This window comes from Pungitius pungitius, chromosome 12 (genome assembly GCF_949316345.1).
Source record: "Pungitius pungitius chromosome 12, fPunPun2.1, whole genome shotgun sequence".
NCBI lineage: Eukaryota > Metazoa > Chordata > Actinopteri > Perciformes > Gasterosteidae > Pungitius > Pungitius pungitius.
The window spans coordinates 16344968-16364673 of NC_084911.1; the positions used below are offsets into that span (position 1 = coordinate 16344968).

The window sequence follows — 19706 nt, forward strand, 5'->3', positions numbered from 1 at the left end:
AAAGAGTGGCGGCTGGTTAACACTCAACCACAAAAGTGTTTATTGGAGTTTACATGTGAGCACATCACGATAACGCAATTTACCCTTTCCTTGTTTTCACCGAACAGGGCTGAACGCATCTTACTGACCTGTAGGATTAAGGGGGCACGAGAGTTCCACCACTAGTATATTGTTGGTATGAAAATAACATTTAAACACAAAAAAAGAAATGCAAGCATTGATACAAAACTTTATTTTCACAATATCAAAATTGACAGACCTACAGCGATTTGTAGATTAAAAAGGAATTAAGAGAGAAAACAGTGAAGAATACAGTGACTCCTGCCGGCCGGTCACCCTACTTCCGGTAGTAGAGGCAGCGCTGAGCGGCAGCATCACTGGATGTGTTAAATAGTGATCAACGTAACTGTTAAACAGAAACATAAGAGCATTTAATCCTGGCGGCAGCAACAATTATACAAAACAAAAGAAAATGTATGCATGGAAGGAATTCCTTCAGGGACGCCTTCTCCGGTTTCCAACCAGCTGTTATCTCGCTCTCATATGCGCACACTGCCGTACAGACGCCGGTAAAAATCAGCAACGGTTCCGCTGCAAATTATACAATTGTTTTAATGTCCTACATCTGCAGTATTTAAAAACAAAAGAGAGAAAAAACTCTTTCAAGATATTTCTAAAAACTAAACATCAATGTTGAAGAAAAAAAACAAAAAAATTTGAGTGGTGCAGCTCAGGTCGGAGAAGAGCATCTACAGCGGGGGGGAGGAGGTGGAAGCTGAGGGGAGAAAGGACAAGATGGAGAACAACAGTCATAAGGCCCAGTGTCCATCTCGCCCCTTCACGGTGACCGCTCCATCAGCCCTGCAAAAATCCATCTCTCCCAACCTTCGCAGGGGGACAGGGGGTCGTTTGGCGTATTTATTTTCGTCCAACTGCTCTGAGTTCAGTCTGACAGGATGATGGAGAAGGGCTACTGGTGGGAAACTGTACTGGAAAGGACTGATGGAGGCTGTCCGCTCTTGGAGACCTCACAGGAAGTAGTCGGCTACTGGTTTCTTGGAGGGGATGCCTCTGGTCTCTTGTGGGGCCGCCTCGAATATGATGAACTCCCGCTGTAGATGCTCGTCCAGCTCCAAGATGGCCGCCACATTCCCGCACCTGATTCGTCCGGAGAAAGAGACACGGAGGACTGGTCAGGACACTGGCATAACTAGCAAATTACACAAATCGTGGTTGTCTTGTAGACCTAGACTTCTTAGACCCCACACTCAATGTGACACATGAAAAAAAGGCATTATGTGTAATTAAAAGACCACTGTGCACCCACCCCGTGCTGGAGGGCCAAGAGGCACATAGATGCAATCAATGCGAGGAAAGTTAAAGAGCAGCTGAGGAGGCATCTTCGAAGCAGTGTTTGTGACTGGCACTTAAGCACTCCACCGTACCAGTTAGTGTTGACCCTTAGCTGGCTCAAACACTGAGGATGATGGGTGTTGCCACGGCGACATACCTGTAGCAGTAGTTGGGTGCTGACCACACGGTGAGTACCGTCTCGTTGAAGTGCCACTTATAGCCCTCCATGACCAGCTGGTGCGCTCGACAGATCATGTGGATATCATTGGCGGCGTTGAACTGCGCCACCACGTCACTCCCGAACAAATAGCCGGCGCCTCTGGGGCTGACCCCCCAGCCAGTGGTGTCTGAGGGGGGAGAATTGAACACAGGTAAAAGGCGGCTTCTAAAAACGGTACTTCTGTCGTATGATCGGGTTAACAATTTAAACGTGAACTGTCAAGTCTGTATGCTAAGAGATGGGAGCACTGGGATCCAATCAGCCGTCATTGATTGGCACAATCTGGACACTTATTAAAAAGTGGGTGTTACGTCGTCCTCCCAAAAAAGCTCCCAAGAGGAGGAAATCTGGGGATGACACCCAGCTGAGACCTATGCTGTGGCCATTTGAGGAACTGCTGAGTTTAGCACTTTGAGGGTGTGTAGATTCATTGTAGCTTGACGCAAACAACATTCACGTCGCTCTGCTTCTTTGATATCAAATGCCATGTATAACCCTCTTACCACGCATGTCGCACTGCAGACACACATGGGTCAATCTGCCGCATCTGATCACATACAATTGCAAAGACAAGCGCAGCCGCGGCCTAGCGTGGCATCAGGCGTCACCTCCAGAAATATTTTCCCTTCATCACGCCAAATTGTTTCTACAAGAGATATTAATTCAGCAACCGAGAAGGCTCAACTGGATGCTTGCATACCTTCAGGATCCGACCACAGCAGGTCACACATGGGGCCGTCATGAGGAACTTCCTGTTTCCTGTCAATGGTCCGGATTTGGTCCAGTGTTTGAATGGAGGGAGACAAGCCGCCGTGCACGCAGAAGATCTGAGGGACGAAAAGGCGAGCGCGTCAACGGAGTGTGAGGGAGCTTGTGTGATGGCAGAAAATGGTGATCAGTCCCAAGTCACGACACCAACCAAAAGGAGAGGATTGCTCACCTTGCCGTCGATGATGGCGGAGAGGGACAGGTAATCGAAGATCTCCGTGCAGTACCTCCAGACGGTGACGGAGCCGTACTTGCGGAGGCACTCGTCATAGAAGCCGTAGACCTGGGTGATTTGGCGGGACTCGTGGTTTCCCCGTATCAAGGTTATCCTGTCCGGGTAGCGCACCTGTGTACCCAAAAGATGAGCACATGGGGTATTTGGTTTAGAGCTGCAACTAACGATGATTTTAATAATCGAGTCATCTGTCGATTATTTGTTCGATTAATCAATAAAAAAATAAAAAATTTAAAAACATTAATTTCCAACCCTTTATTGAAAAATAGAACTGACAGTGCAAAACATTTAGAAAGTGCACAAACAGATTGCTCCTTGAACATCCCTAAGTAAGCAAATAAAATGGACTAACACAAAAAACACACATCGCATGATGTATACTTTACAGCTGCCAAATTAAATAGATTAGGCACAAAAAATATTTAGATTAGATTTTTCCAACATGTTGCGGTTTACGGTGCTGAATCATCGCCGTGGTGCTCCCGTGCCAGGCCATGTCGCTTTTGCATATCTTACAATCAGACTCCCCAATTTCAAAGCCCCTCCCGAAAATCTCCCGGACCGACCTTTCTCTCTACTTCCACCCGGACAACAATACTGCTGCACCACCCGTCACTGGGCGCGCCGTTTTAGACCGAACAATAATAAAGGTTACACCTTGAAGTCAAGCGCGGCGATTAGAACGGAAAAAGCTGAGACTGGCGCTGCAAAGAAAAGCGCCAGTGAAATATCCCCATACCTGGGAGGATTTAGGTCGCATTGGTTTCTCTTCCTCCGCATGTTTCAGAACAGTATTACGTGTCTCTCCGATGGTCTTTCCTCTACCTCAGCGCTGTTCTTTATTTATTTTTCTTCAACGCTCTGCTGGGCGGTTTTTCTTCTCTGTTCTGCTGCGCGAGCGCTCAACTTTTTTTTAATACTCAAACATAATAGTCGCGCGACACAACGAATCGATAATGAAATTTGTTGCCAACGCTTTTAATAATCGATTTTAATCGATTTCAGCGATTCGTTGTTGCAGCCCTAATTTGGTTCATCCAACAGTGTTCTGAAAAAAACATCCCATCGATTGTACCTTGAGAGCCAGCAGAAGCAGGAATGTCTCCACACTGTAGAAGCCTCTGTCCACAAAGTCTCCCATGAAGAGGTAATTGGTCTCTGGGACGTCACCACCCACCTGTCATGTGAAGGGAACCAGGATCAACAGGGTTTATGCAAATGTATCAATGCCAATTTGAATCTTTCCTACAGTCCATGAACACATATTTTGAAAAAACATTTCTATCTATGCCCCAAGTGCAGCAGTTTACTTTAAACAGACCCCGTGAAAAACATTCAATTTGACCAAAAAACTAACTTGACAGTTTGCATGTTTTTTTTTATTACAAATGTCACGACTAAAGGCCTTAATAAATTATTGAGGATTTTTCTACACTTTCCCACTGAAAATAAAAGTATCCAACAATCACATTATGTGGAAACTAGGGCTGGGCAGTATAGTGGTTTCAAATTTCCTTATGGTATGAATTTTTCACACACAGTCATACTGATGCAAAGCCGTAATGACATGTCGCTCTTCAACAGGCAGATGAATTGTTTGCCGAGGGCAATGAGCAGTTGTGTGGGATAATCCACAACTAGCCTACTATTACAACTATCAGAAACACAATTGCTGTAATATAAAAAAAACAGTCAAAAGAGCAATGCAGAAGAAACAAGAGACCAGAGATGCACCAACACAACTTGTTCCAGAGAGAGGCTGTTTGGAGGGTCAGATCAGAAAATAATTGAGTGCAAAGTTGGTGCAACTGCTGGTATTGCCTCTGGTGGCACCACTAGCAGACGCAATAGCCAACAGGGTGTTTAATTACCGTGATATACCTTGATACCGCCAGAATCGTACAAAGATTAACATTTGGCACTACACAATAAACCCCATATTGTAAAATAACGGAGGCTCCTCAGTACAAAACAAGATGGCAAACCATTACAACCTTGACTACAAGCCGAGCAGACCAATGACACGCTTTCCTTAACTTTCACAATAAAAGCCTTAGACATGCATAACTGTTAGCCAGATGGAACTCAAATTAACTCTGAGTCAACATGAAAGAAACCGTCACATTTTTGTCTCATATCGCTGAAGGTCAAAAGGATCCTGGCTGTTTGTTTGGCTTTTCTTCCATTCTGTCTCTTGTTGTTTCACCCACATCCCCCTGGGTCCTAAGTCCCTCCATGTTTAGCTTCTTATCACAGCCCTCGACAAGCTTTCTCAATAACTCGTTTTCTGATCTAGTGGGATTTTCCAAAACCAAAAACCCTCCAAACAGCACACAGCTCCTCTCTTGGGCACAAGTTCTGTTGGTGCATCTCTGGTCTTTTTTGCGAAGAGCTGTACCCAGCATGCAGTTTGGCGGTGTAATTTCAGAAATGTACAATTAGTGTTATAAATTGTGTCAGACTGTTTGTTGTTTTACCCTGTTAAGAGTTTTGTTGTACATTGTTGACTCCATTTGAACAAACACAGCTCCAACCACTACTTGTCACTACGATGAATAATTTGCTGAAACATTGTTACGGCTATGCACCGGTTGAACCGGTACACCGCCCAGCCCTAGGAGAGGGTGGCAATTGTCATTAGCTCAAAGCCAGTATGAATGGTTTTTGTGTCATATTTATACCCTAATAGTGTGGGTGTGTGTGTAAACGAAACAAAAACAGACTTACTCTAAACAGCTCTTTCAAGTCATAGAACTGACCATGTATATCACCACACACCTGAAAGAAAATCCAACAGGAGGAAATGTTATGACATTTGATCAACTTTTATGCACAAAAAAAAGCCAATGGAAAGTATTACTTACTGTGACAGGAGAGTCTACTCTCTGAACATTGCTTTCTTCCACCAAAATCTCTCTGAAAGTAAACAAGATATGTCAACTTCCTCTTTGTAATTTCTCAGCTAAACAAGAGCAGAGCAGCACTTGGATGTCATACTACCGAACAATTCCAAGCAGATTTTAAGTTACTAGCATACAAGTTTTGGGGAAAACAAAAAAGTAAATATTGGGGAACGACTCAAGGGCATCACATTTTCCATTCATTTTACCACCCCCATCAAGATTACTATGTGGTTAATACTGAATACACGTTAAATGTAGTATGGCAAAGGACACAGCTTAATGTATTGCATGTTGTGTCATGCATGGACGCAGGATCCAAGAGGTGACAAAGGGCCCCAAGGAGGCACTGCTAACCACGTACCTGGCTTTGGCACACAGTGCTTTGACTTCGTTTTCTTTGATGAGCTCACAGCGTCTGAGCTGCTCTATCTGTCGGTCCAGATCACTGATGTCCCCCATTGTGACACACATATGGAGAGCTGCTCACACACTACGGTCACACACTCCTCTGGTCGGGGGCCGGGGGGCAGCGCAGGAACCCGGCTCTCTCTGTGTCTGTCTGTCGTCCCCCAGCCACAACACACTCCGTCGTCGGAAATAGGCAGGTTCCTTAATACGCCTCTTGTTGGGATGTTCACACGAAGAAACTGAAGGGGGGTAACAAAATTGTGAAAACAATTGAACGGCAAATTCGAATAAAGAGAACAACGCAACTCAGTTTACTTTAGCAGAGGAGCGGGTATAGCTAACGTTAGCTAACCTCACCAGTAGTTAACTTGAACTTTAGTTGCTGACTAAACGACACGGTTAATTTATTGTAACCACGGGGAAATAGTTAATCACGCTATGAGTTCATCGGACGTTACAATGAATCCGACAGAACAATGGGAAGGTGGAAACTGACGTTATTCGTCCAGGAATGTGAGGCCTATGGGCGTAGCTAAGTTACGAGCTAACCGTTAGCACACTAGCTTGCATAGCTGCTAAAGACGTCAGCGAACAACTGCTCTTTTAATAACTAACCCAACTATGTGTCCCAATGGTTAAAGCTAATATCTACCAACTCGTGCCAGGGAAACTGCACACATTGAGTGAAACAGTAAAAAATTAGCATAGTTGCCGAAATGTTGTACGTTGGGGCTGTCGGGGCACAAGATAGCATCAACACTGGCTAGCGCTTCTCGGCTAATATGGCAGGCGAGCTAACGCTAGCGACACATATCACAACGGATCACACAACCCCCGCTAATCGGAAGAAAGCAGTGTAGGCGTACGTACTTTAGCGTGGGTGGTAGCTCAACGGCACTCGAACATCTATGCAGCTCATTCCAGGGAATCGATCCACCGGCTCCTCTTCTCTCCCTCCCGGTCACTGTCGTCTTTGCCGGTCCACTCCTGCCGTGCTCATGAAAACGCACGAATGAATGTAACTTCCGGTGTGGCGCACGCGCACCGCACGGAGACAGGGTTGAGTGCGTGGAGTCAGTTCACAGTACCGTACCGTGCCGTGCCGCTCGGTGGAAACGCGCCATTACATGAAGCATGAATGAAAGACGTCAGGAAGCCTCTCCGTGAAGTAAGTTAAAGATGTTCTTAGATTGGATTTATGGATTTATCAATAACATATACGGAAGAAAATGCCTGCGATTTTATTTCAGAGGACTCTAGCTTTTATTGTGGATAAAAACTTGAGACAGAACTTATTCATGGCAGAGTACTAAAATCAAAGTAAAAATAAGCATTTCAAATATCTGCCACATAATTCCTCAAATAAAAATAATTCATATGAAGAGAAATAAAATGAAAACACTGAAATCTGCCTTTTGGTTAACTTTATACTGACAAAACCACATTTTTCAATTTCAATTGTAAATTTATTTATTAACCATTTTCTAAACTTTCACCAAAGCTAAACAATGTCAAATGTCAGCAGGAGAAAACAGGCTGTGTAAGTGGACAAAGTACAAAGTTACTAACATTGTTTCACACTAAATTTTTGGGAGCATAACTCCTCCTGGGGGTTAGTAACAAGCTAATGGTGTTCAGTGGAAATTAAATTCTCTTCCCATAAATTAACTTCATGAACCAAACATGAAGGCTTAGTGCTCAGCAGGTCTGGAATGTTTATGCATCAGTCGATTAGTAAAATATGACCCTCTACTCCCGAAAAGATAACCATCTTAATGTTTGATATGATACGGGATGGCAAAGACGTAAAACACTTTGTCTACAGTTGCTATGTGATGTAAAAAATAACCTGCATTCCTATGTATGTTTTACGTTGTAGTCATGATGCAGGAAGTGCAGCTGACGAACATCAGAGAGGACTTCTACATTCAGGACTCACAGTGGCCAAACACTTAGCTTCATCAATATGGAAGCCTCCCATCAACGTCACGTTGGCCCCTGGTTTTCTCTCCTTATTCCACATCCAAGACGTACAGCTGACACATCAATTTGTAGAACTCAGATTGTGTTACAGCATCCGTAACTAAAAAATATATAGTGTACATTTTTTTTAAAATTCCTGACCGATTACGGTATTATCTCTACCTGTAAATATATTAATATTTTATTCTCCTTTTTATTCAGGCACATTTCTTTGTGTGTGTGGCTGGAGGAAGGGAGGAGCGGATATTATCGTCCGTCTCGCTGACTGACATTTCAAATACGCAGCATTAATGCTGCTCCAGATGTCGTCCTGCCTTCCACAGTGTTACACTTAATAAAATCCAAAATGCTAATCCACATTAACAGTGTTTGTTATCTCCAGTAGATGCCAAACTAAATAAAAAACACGAAGGTCAGCAATAACCCAATTCAAGGCACTGAACATTTTCATCTATTAACCTCGGAGTCTCCTCTGTCGGGAGAGAAAACCGTTACCTTGACGTCAACTGTGTTTAGCCAAACATGAATGTCACAGGGTGGCGACAGTGAGTACTCTTTGTTTGTGAGCCCGCACCAAAATGTAATAACCGATCAAATGTGAAAGGCGTCCTTCCGTCACTCAAGTGTTGCTGTGTAGCACAGTGCGCTGGGTCCTATTGTGTAAAGGTAGCGAGTGGTAAGCACATTAAAAAGGTAAATAATAAACAAGCCAGGTTAGTAATATGACAATCAAATCAAAAGGAGCATATTGAAGTATTTCTTCAAACTATATGATCAAGATACATGTGTTGTTATTTAAAAAATAAATATCCATCATTCAGGAAGATTGTAAAACATATTTTGGTGACTTCGTTGCTCTGAGATGCACGTCATAAACAACCTGCACAATCCAAACACGGGAGTCAGTTAAGGACACTTTTACCGCTGAAAACCACTCGTCATATTTGTATGCAGGAACAAGAGCCTCCTCATTTAAATAGAACGCACGCGCGTGCCCTGCTGGGTCAGAGGGAGCAGAAGTATCTGTGCACGGGGAAGGCGGCGAGTCCGGCCGCGGCAATGCCCAGGCTGTCCCCTACGCTGGCAGCGGCCATGGCAAACTCCCTGTGGCGGTCCCCGGTCTGCATGGAGGAAAAGACGACACATCAACGCACACACACACACACACACACACACACACACAGGAGAAGGACGCTGACAGGGTCTTTTTCCTCTTTCACTCAAAGAACCTCTGCTCTATTTTTTCTCTCGTCAAGAAGACAACAGCAAAGCTGACTTTAATTTGAATGAAAAGAAGTAAGTGGGGTGCAGCGGCATGGGACCTGACCTCCTTGCTGATGAAGTAGAAGGTGTTGACATACGCCGCTCCGCCCAGCAGGCCCTCGTAGAGGATGATGGCGAACACCACCCAGGCACTGGGCAGGAACAGGAAACGCACAGCCAACAGGAGCAGCACAGCGTTCAGCACCTGCGGGGGGGGGGGACGGAGAGCATGGTGATCAACTCTGATACAACACGTAGGTCAGTTAAATGGCGATTTGGCCATTTCCTGCCAAATCGGGTTGTAGGGGAAGGGGGTGGGGGAGAAGAAGAGCGCCATTAAGGCCGAGACGAGGGCACCTTTTGTTGAACTTTCCTTCAAGCCGCCTTCGAGTCAGTATTAAAACAAATAAACCGTATATTTGCATTTAGAGAGCGATCAAAGCTCTGGTAGATCATGCGATGGATCACGTGACACTACGATTCGACAACTACAAGCACACCTATTATGTGACTTGCGATGGTATGGCACCAGATATTTAGGGGCTTCATAACGAGGAGGCGAACATGCACCCCTTTTTGTAAAGATTTGTTCAAGTTTTACGCTTTTATTAAATTTCACAACCCGTTTGACTATTCTGTTCAGGCCCGTTTTATTAAAAAGCAAACAACAAATGAGGCCTAGCTAATTGTAACTGTTGGTGAATTTGGAAAAGGTAATAAAATAAACCCCATAATGTGTATTTGGGATTTTCTTCTCTCCAGTAGTCTGAAACAAGACGCGTCATGGAAGCTTAATAGTCCACGAGCTTGAAATGAATGCCTTTAACAATGTTTAAACTGGACCAGGGTTATTGCCACATGTGGAAAATAAAGAAACATCAACCTAAATAATGCAGTCAACATTTTGCAAATATTTTTGGGCTGTTGAGCTCTTGTGTTTCATGGAAACATCTCTTGGGACTTTGTTTCTGACCTGAAGCAGAGAGAGAGTCCACAGATTCCTGATCTTCACACAGCAGAGGGACGATCGAGACACCAACACACCGACCTGGTACAGCGTCTGGTACCTGTGTGCACGCGCACACACACACACACACACATGCACACCATCAATCAGCCACTCCGAAGCCCCTAACCCAGTCACATTGAAGTCCTCCCTCCACAGGTATGTTCCTATTGAGGGTAACTGACCAGCGATACTGCTCCGCGTGGGACAGGGACTGTTTGGGGAAGTAGAGGAGCTCCATCTGGGGAAAAGGAAACGGGCTCAATACCACATCACTTCCTGTATCTGTGTCAACGTGCAGTGAGGTGGATAGGGCACTCTACCAGGCCCTGGTTGATGAAGTACTCTGCGAAGTAGACCAGTCCCAGGGGCAACACGAACCACAGCAGGCCCTGCTCACAAGAAGCAAGACGCGTGAAAGCAGCAAAGACCTCCAACAAATACAATGTGGTGTTTGACCTCAACTTACTTTGATGACACAAAGCTTCTCTGTGAAGGTCAGCGGTCCGGCCGTCATCACCTCTGCTGCAACACCACAAATATTAAACCTTAGTTGACCCAACGCATGGAATTTTTCACTGGTTTCTTTAGCGATCTCTTCTGAAGGCAATCAAGTAGTCCACGAATATGAGACCCGAGTTTACAGATAATCCTGCTGTCGTGTCTCGTTTGCATAAGCAGTTGATTTTGTTGGCGCGGAGAGTTTGGACGCCTGGGTACAAACGAGACTCGGAACCGAGCGGTCTGGATTAGAGAAGTTTGTGGCCTAGTGGACCAGTGAAACACGGTAACGTTGGGCACATGACTGAGGGGTATTTTTATCTAAATATCTAGTGGATTTTGGAAGTGAATATCTATCTTGTAGCAATAAATGTTGACCTTTTGGACCGAGCACTGGGTGCTGCGTCACTGACTGTGTGTGCGAGACATAAATAATAATTCTTCTAATGTCAACGTTATGAATAAAGCTTGAATCTGGATTGTGCTACGTTAAAGATATGCTTGAGCAGAAGGCGCTGCTGGGATATTGTGGCCCCAGCAGCCAACTTATGGCTCATAAGAATGTTTTCACACTCTTTTAGAGTGTGGTAGTCATAGAATGGAAGCAGTGTGTATGCGTGTTTGGGGGGGGGAGGAGGCTGCTGACCGAGCCCAATCATGGCCATCTGTCTTATCAGAAAGTGATGATATCTGTTTGAGGTTTTCTCGGCTACGCAAAGCGAAAAACACACAACGTGTATCTGATCCTCAAACCCTCGAGTGTGTCCTTTCAAAGCAAACCGAGATAAAACCTCTCACCACATTTCACTGAGGATTTCTTTTAAAAGTCCACTTATTCTTTCTAGTGAATTAAGAGCACTTTTGGGGGTTTTTAGCCCATGTACCTGGGGTTGACTTCTCCTGCTCCTCTTCCTCCGAGCCGTCCATCAGCGCCTGTCTGTCCTCGGAGACCACCGCCCTGTACTCAGTCTCCGCGCCTCTCCACTGAGGTAGTGAAGTGGGGAGATCCAGCAGGAAGAAATAGCTGGTTGTGTAGTAAAAAGAGTTGAATTGATTGTCGATGCCAAAATGATGGTGCACAGGAACTAAAGGCGGCCACACAATTCACTGTATTTAACACAATAATAAAACAACGTCACACACGGGTCAGAACATACACGACGGGGACTGTCCTCCTGTCTCACTCACTCACCTCAGCAACATGACGGCCGGCACCGCCAGCATGGTGAGAAGCGTGACCTGGGGCGACAGGCCCGCCTGGGTGAGGCCCGAGTAGAGGAGGGCTCCACCAACACCGGCGCCGCCCGTGCCTGAGCCCCAACCCCCCAGGACATCCCTGTGGAAATCGAAGTCGAGGACAACAGATTTTCCTTAAAGGACAACTCTTCTTCAGCCCATCACCACCTGGGATGTACAAATCTACACCCATGACAAGTCATGGTTCAGGTGAGTGGGGGATACTTTCCCGGCCCAGCTTGGGCCCCTTAGTACCAATTGAGCATTGTTTAAATGGGAGTATTGTTGCAGACCATGTCCATCCTTTTGTAATCACAGTGTACATCTTCTGATAGCCACCTCCAGCAGGATAATGCATCGTCTCACAAAGCTCATTTCTCAAACTGGTTTGCTACACAAGAGTTCGCAATGTTCACCACAGTCACCACATCTCAATGGAGCACCTTTGGGATGTGGTGGAACCGGAGAGCCGACAAACCTGGGGCAACTGCGTGATGCCATCATGTCAATATGGACCAAAATCTCTGAGGAATGTTTCCCACACCTTGTTGAAAGTATGTATGGCAAATGGTGGTCCAACCTTTTACTGGCTATGTGTACCTAATAAAGTGGCCGGTGAGGGTATATATCAATGAATTCACTTATTCAAAAACACACTGCCGGAAAGTTTCGGAAACAACTTTGGTTGTTACTGACACAATGGAATGAAGGCAGCCTTATTTTAGACTGCCATAAAAACATCTGCCCGGGGACAGCAGATGAAAATTAGCCTCTAAGGGCAACTCTGGCGCACCTACAGTACAACTGTTGATTGTTGTGCTTTGTCCCTGCAAAATGAATGAAATGAAATGAAAGTCACGTATAATGACCGTTTACAGCCTAAAACATGACTACTCCTTCAATGAGGGAGCGTTGTGTGATGAAGCGTTTACCTGCTGAAGTACACAGTGAGAGAGAGGAAGGACAGCTCGCCCAGGCCGGCGCCGACGCTCGCAAAGATCACACCTGGAAGACACAGAGGCTGAGATCAACGCCTCGTCCGTCATCAGACCAGAGAAGAATAACCAGCTTTAGGCCAGAGTGCTGAACCTGTGGCTCACAGTTGCTGACTTGACACTTTCATTTGATTGGTACAACGCATAGTTAATATAAGTAGAACAGCACACTTGATTGCAGACTCTGAACACTCGATCAATCACATCAATCACTTCATATCAGTCACTGATATTGGTGCACACACATTGCAGGAGAGTCGGAGCAAAAGGGGTGCTGAATAGGGGCTCCTGTACTAATTTTACACCATGACAGTTTAAGGGCCTTTTGCTGCTCTCGGGTTGGAGAAGTGAAACAAAAGGGCTCCCGGGCGCCACCGACTCTTTGCTGGTCTTGAAGCTCAGCGAGAACTGCTTAAAAAACAGGGGTTCCGTGCAGACGTTTTGCACCAGTTGGTGTGTGTTGCTATTGAGCTCCACCACATACATACATACATAGTAGGGATCAGCTCACTGATCAGTCTTAGTATGTTAAAAAAAAAATCCAAGTCCAACCGCAGGTCACGATAAGACTACGATATCAGAACTCTGTGCAGTAAATGCAGCGGAAGCCGTTCAGATAGGACGGCAGGAAGTGACAGCGAGCACGTTTTAATCTGCATCTAATCCGTCATCAGTAAGTTCTACCAGCAATAACAGATCAAAAATAATACAAATGAAAAAAAATACTAATAATAATAATAATTTCAAAAAGCTTTACCCAGAATGCTCATCCACACGGCCGAGGAGAAGGACACAAGGAGGAAGCTGGTTGCAGCCATGAAGGCGCAGAACAACACTCGGAAACTGGAGAAACAGGAATTTAAAAGTACATTACAACACTGTATGGTATATTGGATTGTATTTATTCACTCTACTCTTCATTACGATCTCCCCAACCAGGGGATAACAAGGGACATTGTCTTACCCATAAGGCAGTTTGTGGATCACAAAGGGAGCTGACAACTTGATGGCGAGCGTTGGGAGGATGTCGGCTAACAGCACGGCCTGAGGAGAGAAGCATCAGACTAAATGGCCTCTCTGAGAGCATGACCGTTATCATGTCAAACACCCTAACCCTAACACCCTCGGCTGCATTGGCTGCTACAAATATCTTCCATTATGGTACTTTCATTTCAAGTTTGTCCCTTTAGTTTCACTACCCGTTTACTGTGTATCCATTTGATGTTTTGGGGAGTTTTGTACTGGGTCATCCGGAGAGGTGTGGATCCAATATTAAGTCTCGTCACCTCTCATTAGCAAATACGTTGCACTGGAAGGTAAAGGATCTGTAGGGTCAGCTGAATGACGGCTGTAGCCCACGTCTCTAGTGAGAAGCTCAGAGTTCTTTGTTCCCCCTGCTGTGTGCTGCATATTCATTTACCGCCGTGGAGACGGGGTTGCAGTCGTAGCGGCTGCTGTTGCTACCGTTTCCTCCTTGGAAGTCCGCAGCCAACGTTGCTGAAGTCTATATATGTACGAAAGGAAGGTAAAGAGAAAATAATTGTAAGTTATAATCATGAAGTTTTCACTCATATCATAGCAGTCCCAAGGGTTGCTGCAACAGACACATGTGATTCTCACAAGATTCGGGGGGGTTTTGGATTCTTGTTTGTTGAGGATGTCGTGAGCGGCGCTCAGCATTACCACATAGGCAAAGTTGTTGCACAATCCAAGGAGCCTGGGGGGGGATCAGATAGCACACAGTCACTACTAACTAACTAAGCCACTGGATTTCTATGCGACAAAGATGTAAACTGTCTTAATGCATCAGTGATTCACAATGTCTTCACATAAAACACTCCTTTTAATATTCTTTCTATAATAGTGAAGTTAAACTTGGCTTGATAGTGGACGCAACGAGTGTCGCTGGTACACCAGCTTCACCTGTCACACGTTCACAGCAGCCACGGCTGGGGCAACAGACCGAGTGAACGTCAGCAAAGGGACACTCACCAAAATCCACTCCAGTTTCGCCATTGTGCGGCAGCGGCACCTACAACCCGCACACAAACAGCGCCGTTAGCGGCGCTCACCGTGGGTCACGTGACATCACGTTACGCGAGTGAAACAACATGCTGACCCACCGATGCCGTCGGCCCGGGGAGCGGGCTCTCCGGGGACGCTGTCCGCGCGCTCCATGTGCACGCGGGAACCGGCCGAGCTGCGTCACCGCTAGCAGGCTAACGTCCGCACCGTGCGAACGGCTGAGGTCACTTTAGGTACGCCGGGCGCGTCGCACGATTCACCGCCGTGGTTGCTACGCTCCAGGCGGAGACTGCCTGGAAGTAGCGGACATTTCAGAGTAAACAAAATGTTAATACGTCGCACCGAGACGCGGTGTTCCATGAAAATAAATTCCCGGTGAAACAAAACCAACCCTAAACAGTTCCCACACGAGGATGCTAGTTAGCGTTCACATGTAGTAAAAAAAAATCTGTAGGTATAGTGAGGAATTTAGGAGGTAAACCCTTCTAAAGAAATCATTTAACTCTTACACATCACACACATATATATATATATATATATATATATATATATATATATATATATATATATATTTCTGTATAAAATAAATTATCTGTATAAAATAAATTATCTGTATAAAATAAATTCTTAAAGTGGGTAATAAAGCATTCATTAAGAGTTAAATGATTCCTTTACCTCCTAAACTCATCACATACAGGTTATGAGGTTTTCATTATCATCAATGCTTTATGTGAGGAGTAGTCGTTGTTTTCAAATTTCAAAAATAACTAAGTTAAAATCAATGTAACAAAAATAATGAGAACTTTAAATGCCCTCATATTTATAATAATCCATCGTTATTTTTGGCCATTGAGTGTTTGTACACTGTTTATGAATGTTAAATTGGGAAGGTGGAAATGATGTGTTACCCAACAACATTCAGGATTCTGAGAGAATTGTCTGATGTATGAATACATGATATACATATACATGACATTTCTGTATTATCTTTAGGGTGAGGACAGATGATCAATACATATAGTAATTTTACTTGAAATACTTTTGTGTTACTTTATCATTAATGCATCAAAGCGTCCCAATTATTCACTGAAAAATACTTTAGGGGCTTTAAAATATGTAATAACAAAACAAAAAAGACTGGACTTCTTTTCTGTTTAAAGTGGATAATATTTTAAGAGAAAAAATGATGATCTTGATTTGCAACCATATCCATTTATAAAACTTTTCATGTTCAAAGTTTCTCTACTCCTGAAATGGTGTAGGGGGAAAAAATATGAAGTAGAAAATACCCGGGCAAACTTTCGGTAACTTACTTCACAGTACTCAAGTAAAAGTACTTTTCCACATGTGGGCTGAGAGGAAACGATAAGAGGCTGATTAGCCTGATAAGAGCTTCATAAAAGGTGCAGCCTGCAGGGACAACGCTTCACTCCGTCGCAGCCATGGCCTTCTGGGTACTTCTTCCTGTGCTGGTGCTGCTCCACAACACTGGAGGTGAGAGAGAAAAACACCACCCTATTGCTCTGTCGGGGTTTATTTTCACTCAATAGGTGGAGGCGAGGCTTCAAAAGTGTGATTTTTTTCACTGTTTCGTATATTGGAAGTTGATTTGGTGACATCTCAACATCTTTGTGTGAAAATTCATTTTTACGTGGCTTTATTGCAAATGTGTAATTGTAAATGCATCTCCTTAACTTTCCTTAACTTGGAAAAGAGAGACAAAGAGACAAACTCTTGGGCAGATACTCCCTAATATGAGACAGTATGACATGATCATCTGCAAACCTGGTTTCAACCCGCTAATTAATACAGCTCACTAATTGTGCGTTGGATCTTGTTTGTGTCATCCGTATTGAAAGTGTAACGATCAAGGTTTCCCACCAATCTCAAGTAGTTACTTCTCACTGTCACATAACCCCCGTACAACTAGTATGAAGGGTTATGTAACTGCTGCTTTGTCTGTTTTGGAGATAAACATTAACATGAATATGAATAATAATGAGATCTTTTAATTTTGTTTTTGTTGTGTGAAATTTGATGATAACATTAGATGAGTGGAACAGTGTCTCATGCGGTCATCGCGTTATTTATCACCTTGTTGTTTTTTTAGGGTCCCTTGGAGCCGAGGTGAGGAGCTCCATTGTGGGTGGGAAGACAGCTGAGCCGCACGCCTGGAAGTGGATGGCCTACATGAGGGTTTTAAATGAAGCAAACGACGAGTGGGGCTGCGGCGCCACCATCCTCACCGAGCGGTGGGTGATGAGTGCTAGGAGCTGCTGGGAAAAGTAAGTGTTCTAAGAGTGTGTGAATGTGTGTCGATTTTGCACAAAATGCAATGACTAGGCATATTTTGTTATTAAAATGGAATTAAAGCTTCTAATTTACATCATGACTTTATAGTGTCATACATGACTGACACCTAAAACAACTTATTGAATATTCATATATAACAAACAAGTTAGTACAACTTTCTAAGATGCCAAGGTCCTTAATGCATTATAAACATAATAGTGTTTTCTTTATGATCGTATTATTACATTACATTTAGCTGACGCTTTTATTCAAGGCCACTTTCAATAAATGCATTTCAACCATACAGGATACAAACCCAGAACATGATAGAAGAAAGTGCAATTGAAAAGAGCCATTTTAAGTACGATTTAAGTGCTACAGGTTGTTAGTGATTTTAGTTGAAGTATAGCCTGAAGAGGTGTGTCTTTAGTTTGTGGCGGAAGGTGTGAAGGCTCACTGCGGTCCTGGTGTCATCAGAGAGCTCGTTCCACCATCTGGGAGCCAGGACAGCGAAGAGTTGTGATCTCGCCGAGCGCTTTGCTCTGAGGGACGAATTGGCAGCTTGGCAGATGCAGAGCGGAGTGAACAGAATTTGTGGATTATATCGACATAAAATTGTTCACTCCAGCAGTTACAATATCATACAGCGTATGGAATCATGTCATATGCAACTGTTGATGAAAATGAGGTCTATACCAAACAGACAAGTTCACTTGCTTTAAATCAAGGACTCCACTTGTCATGGAAAAGTAGAGGTATAACTATGGTTTAGTGAAGGAGGAACTTTTATCATTAAACAAAAGAAAACTGTTGTCTGATAAATAAAGATTTGTTAGAGTATTAGAATATTATCTATACATTATAATAAATCAAAACGGCTTGAAGCAATGTTGATAAAAATCTGAAATGAATTTCAGCTCGTTGTTATAGTCCGTAAATAACATGAGGTAAAACCAGGCAATGAAGTTAGAATACCAGTGTGTGTAACAGAGAAGGAGAGCCTCACGTGTGTGTGTGTGTCTGTGTTGCCAGAAAACATAAACCAGAGTGGGATAGGATCACAATTACTGTGGGCTCAACTGACCTGGACAACGGATTTAACCAAATGGTTGAAATAGGGAGGGAGCCCATAAACCACCCCACGGCCGACCTGGCTCTGTTCATTACGAGCGATCCGATCAAGATGAATGACAAGGTCGAGTTCATGACTCTGCCCTCCAAAGGCAAACTGGGTGACACTTCTCTGTGTTGGATCATCGGCTGGGGAGACGCCAAAAAAGGAAGTAAGTTCTGCACATGATGAATGGATGAGAACACTGAGGGCCTGCCGGGCCTTTATGTAGAACAATTACACAGCAAAATAACACAGTATTCAATCATTAAGCAACAGGATGAACTTGGTTCCTTCAGTTCCTTAAAACAGGAAAACGTAAAAGCGGGTCTTCAGTCGCTTTGAGAGCATATACTATCCCCATCTCTTTTCTCACTACATGTGTTTGTCTACGCAGTTCCACTGGAAAAACCCCAAAACCTTCAACAGCGTAAGATTTCCATCATTTCTAACGCCGATTGCAAGAAGAAGATCCCTGACCTGGGTCCCAAAGAGCTGTGTGCAAAGGACTATGCCTGCGATGTGAGTTTTACTCATCAAGTCCTTTGACATCATTCATTGTGTAAATGGTACAATGACACATGTGCATTGATGAGTCAGTATTCACCATCTAACAATGCATACGTGACAGCACATCAGTTACTGCGGTGCTTTTACTTTGATACTGTAAGTGCATTTGGCTGCTTATTCTTCTGTAGATCAGATTTACATTCGGAAATATTTGTATGTGGTTGTAGTGTTGCTCTCACCTAAAGAGGTGCTAAAGCTAAAAACAATGTGTTTTTATCGCTGTGTTGATGGGTTCAATTTCCAAACGCTTAACACACCTAAGCACTTGAATTCTACATTTTACACAATATGCAGAGCCAATGTGCTGGCTATGCAGCTTTTACTCCACAGACACTTCAGTGACATGGATAATGATCACATTTAAAATATGCATTCTAGCAAATAGCATTAACCACGGCTGCTATGGAGTGGCGTAAAGCCAATTGAATGGCAAGCGGTTAATAATAATAATCCAGACCAAGATTTACAGTGTGTGTGTGTGTGTGTGTGTTTCCAAAGGGGGATTATGGCGGCCCGCTGGTGTGTAAGCAAGACAATAGCTTCGTGCAGGTGGGCATCATGATTTCCGGCAAATGTGATACCGAAGGCAAACCCGGCGTCTACACCCCAGTGTACGAGTACTTTGACTGGATCAAATCGTACATCGAGACAAAGCCTCCCCTGTAAACCTCCAAGAAGCCGCTTCAATCTTTAACGCCTCTCCCCTTGAAGAGTTGCACTCTCAGCCCCTGTTGTCCCTTTATTACAGTTACACGCTCTCTGATTTCTTCTTTGCATTAAAGCTTTGAATCATCAATTTTAGTGTGACGATGGAGAATTCTTTTTGATAAGACAATG

At 44.1% G+C, this 19706-nt stretch overlaps 3 protein-coding genes across 4 annotated transcripts; 1 reads left to right on the forward strand and 2 right to left on the reverse strand.

Annotated features, from left to right (window-relative positions):
• Positions 1-216: 216 nt before the first annotated feature.
• Positions 217-7000, reverse strand: LOC119220293 (serine/threonine-protein phosphatase 4 catalytic subunit B). Its single transcript, XM_037476195.2, has 9 exons — positions 6758-7000; positions 5841-6126; positions 5441-5492; positions 5304-5354; positions 3652-3753; positions 2514-2687; positions 2274-2400; positions 1511-1700; positions 217-1158 (listed from the first exon to the last, which is right to left on the reverse strand). Exons 2-9 carry the CDS (start codon positions 5948-5950, stop codon positions 1029-1031), a joined length of 936 nt encoding a protein of 311 aa, XP_037332092.1. The 5' UTR covers positions 5951-6126; positions 6758-7000; the 3' UTR covers positions 217-1028.
• A 494-nt stretch (positions 7001-7494) lies between these two features.
• cln3 (CLN3 lysosomal/endosomal transmembrane protein, battenin) lies at positions 7495-15278 on the reverse strand. 2 transcript variants are annotated; one of them, XM_037476167.2, is made up of 15 exons: positions 14995-15278; positions 14864-14903; positions 14492-14588; positions 14292-14375; positions 13836-13915; positions 13629-13714; positions 12809-12881; positions 11833-11976; positions 11525-11664; positions 10609-10661; positions 10463-10531; positions 10325-10380; positions 10107-10200; positions 9198-9338; positions 7495-8991 (listed from the first exon to the last, which is right to left on the reverse strand). In XM_037476167.2, exons 1-15 carry the CDS (start codon positions 15047-15049, stop codon positions 8875-8877), a joined length of 1329 nt encoding a protein of 442 aa, XP_037332064.1. In that variant the 5' UTR covers positions 15050-15278; the 3' UTR covers positions 7495-8874. The 2 variants fall into 2 exon arrangements, with proteins under 2 accessions (XP_037332064.1, XP_037332063.1); XM_037476166.2 differs by having other exon boundaries at positions 10609-10664.
• A 1008-nt stretch (positions 15279-16286) lies between these two features.
• Positions 16287-19665, forward strand: LOC119220305 (tryptase-like). The gene is made up of 5 exons (XM_037476211.2): positions 16287-16390; positions 17007-17181; positions 18221-18471; positions 18697-18821; positions 19368-19665. The coding sequence occupies exons 1-5, from the start codon at positions 16339-16341 to the stop codon at positions 19533-19535; spliced, it is 771 nt and encodes a 256-aa protein (XP_037332108.2). The 5' UTR covers positions 16287-16338; the 3' UTR covers positions 19536-19665.
• The last annotated feature ends 41 nt before the right edge of the window (positions 19666-19706 follow it).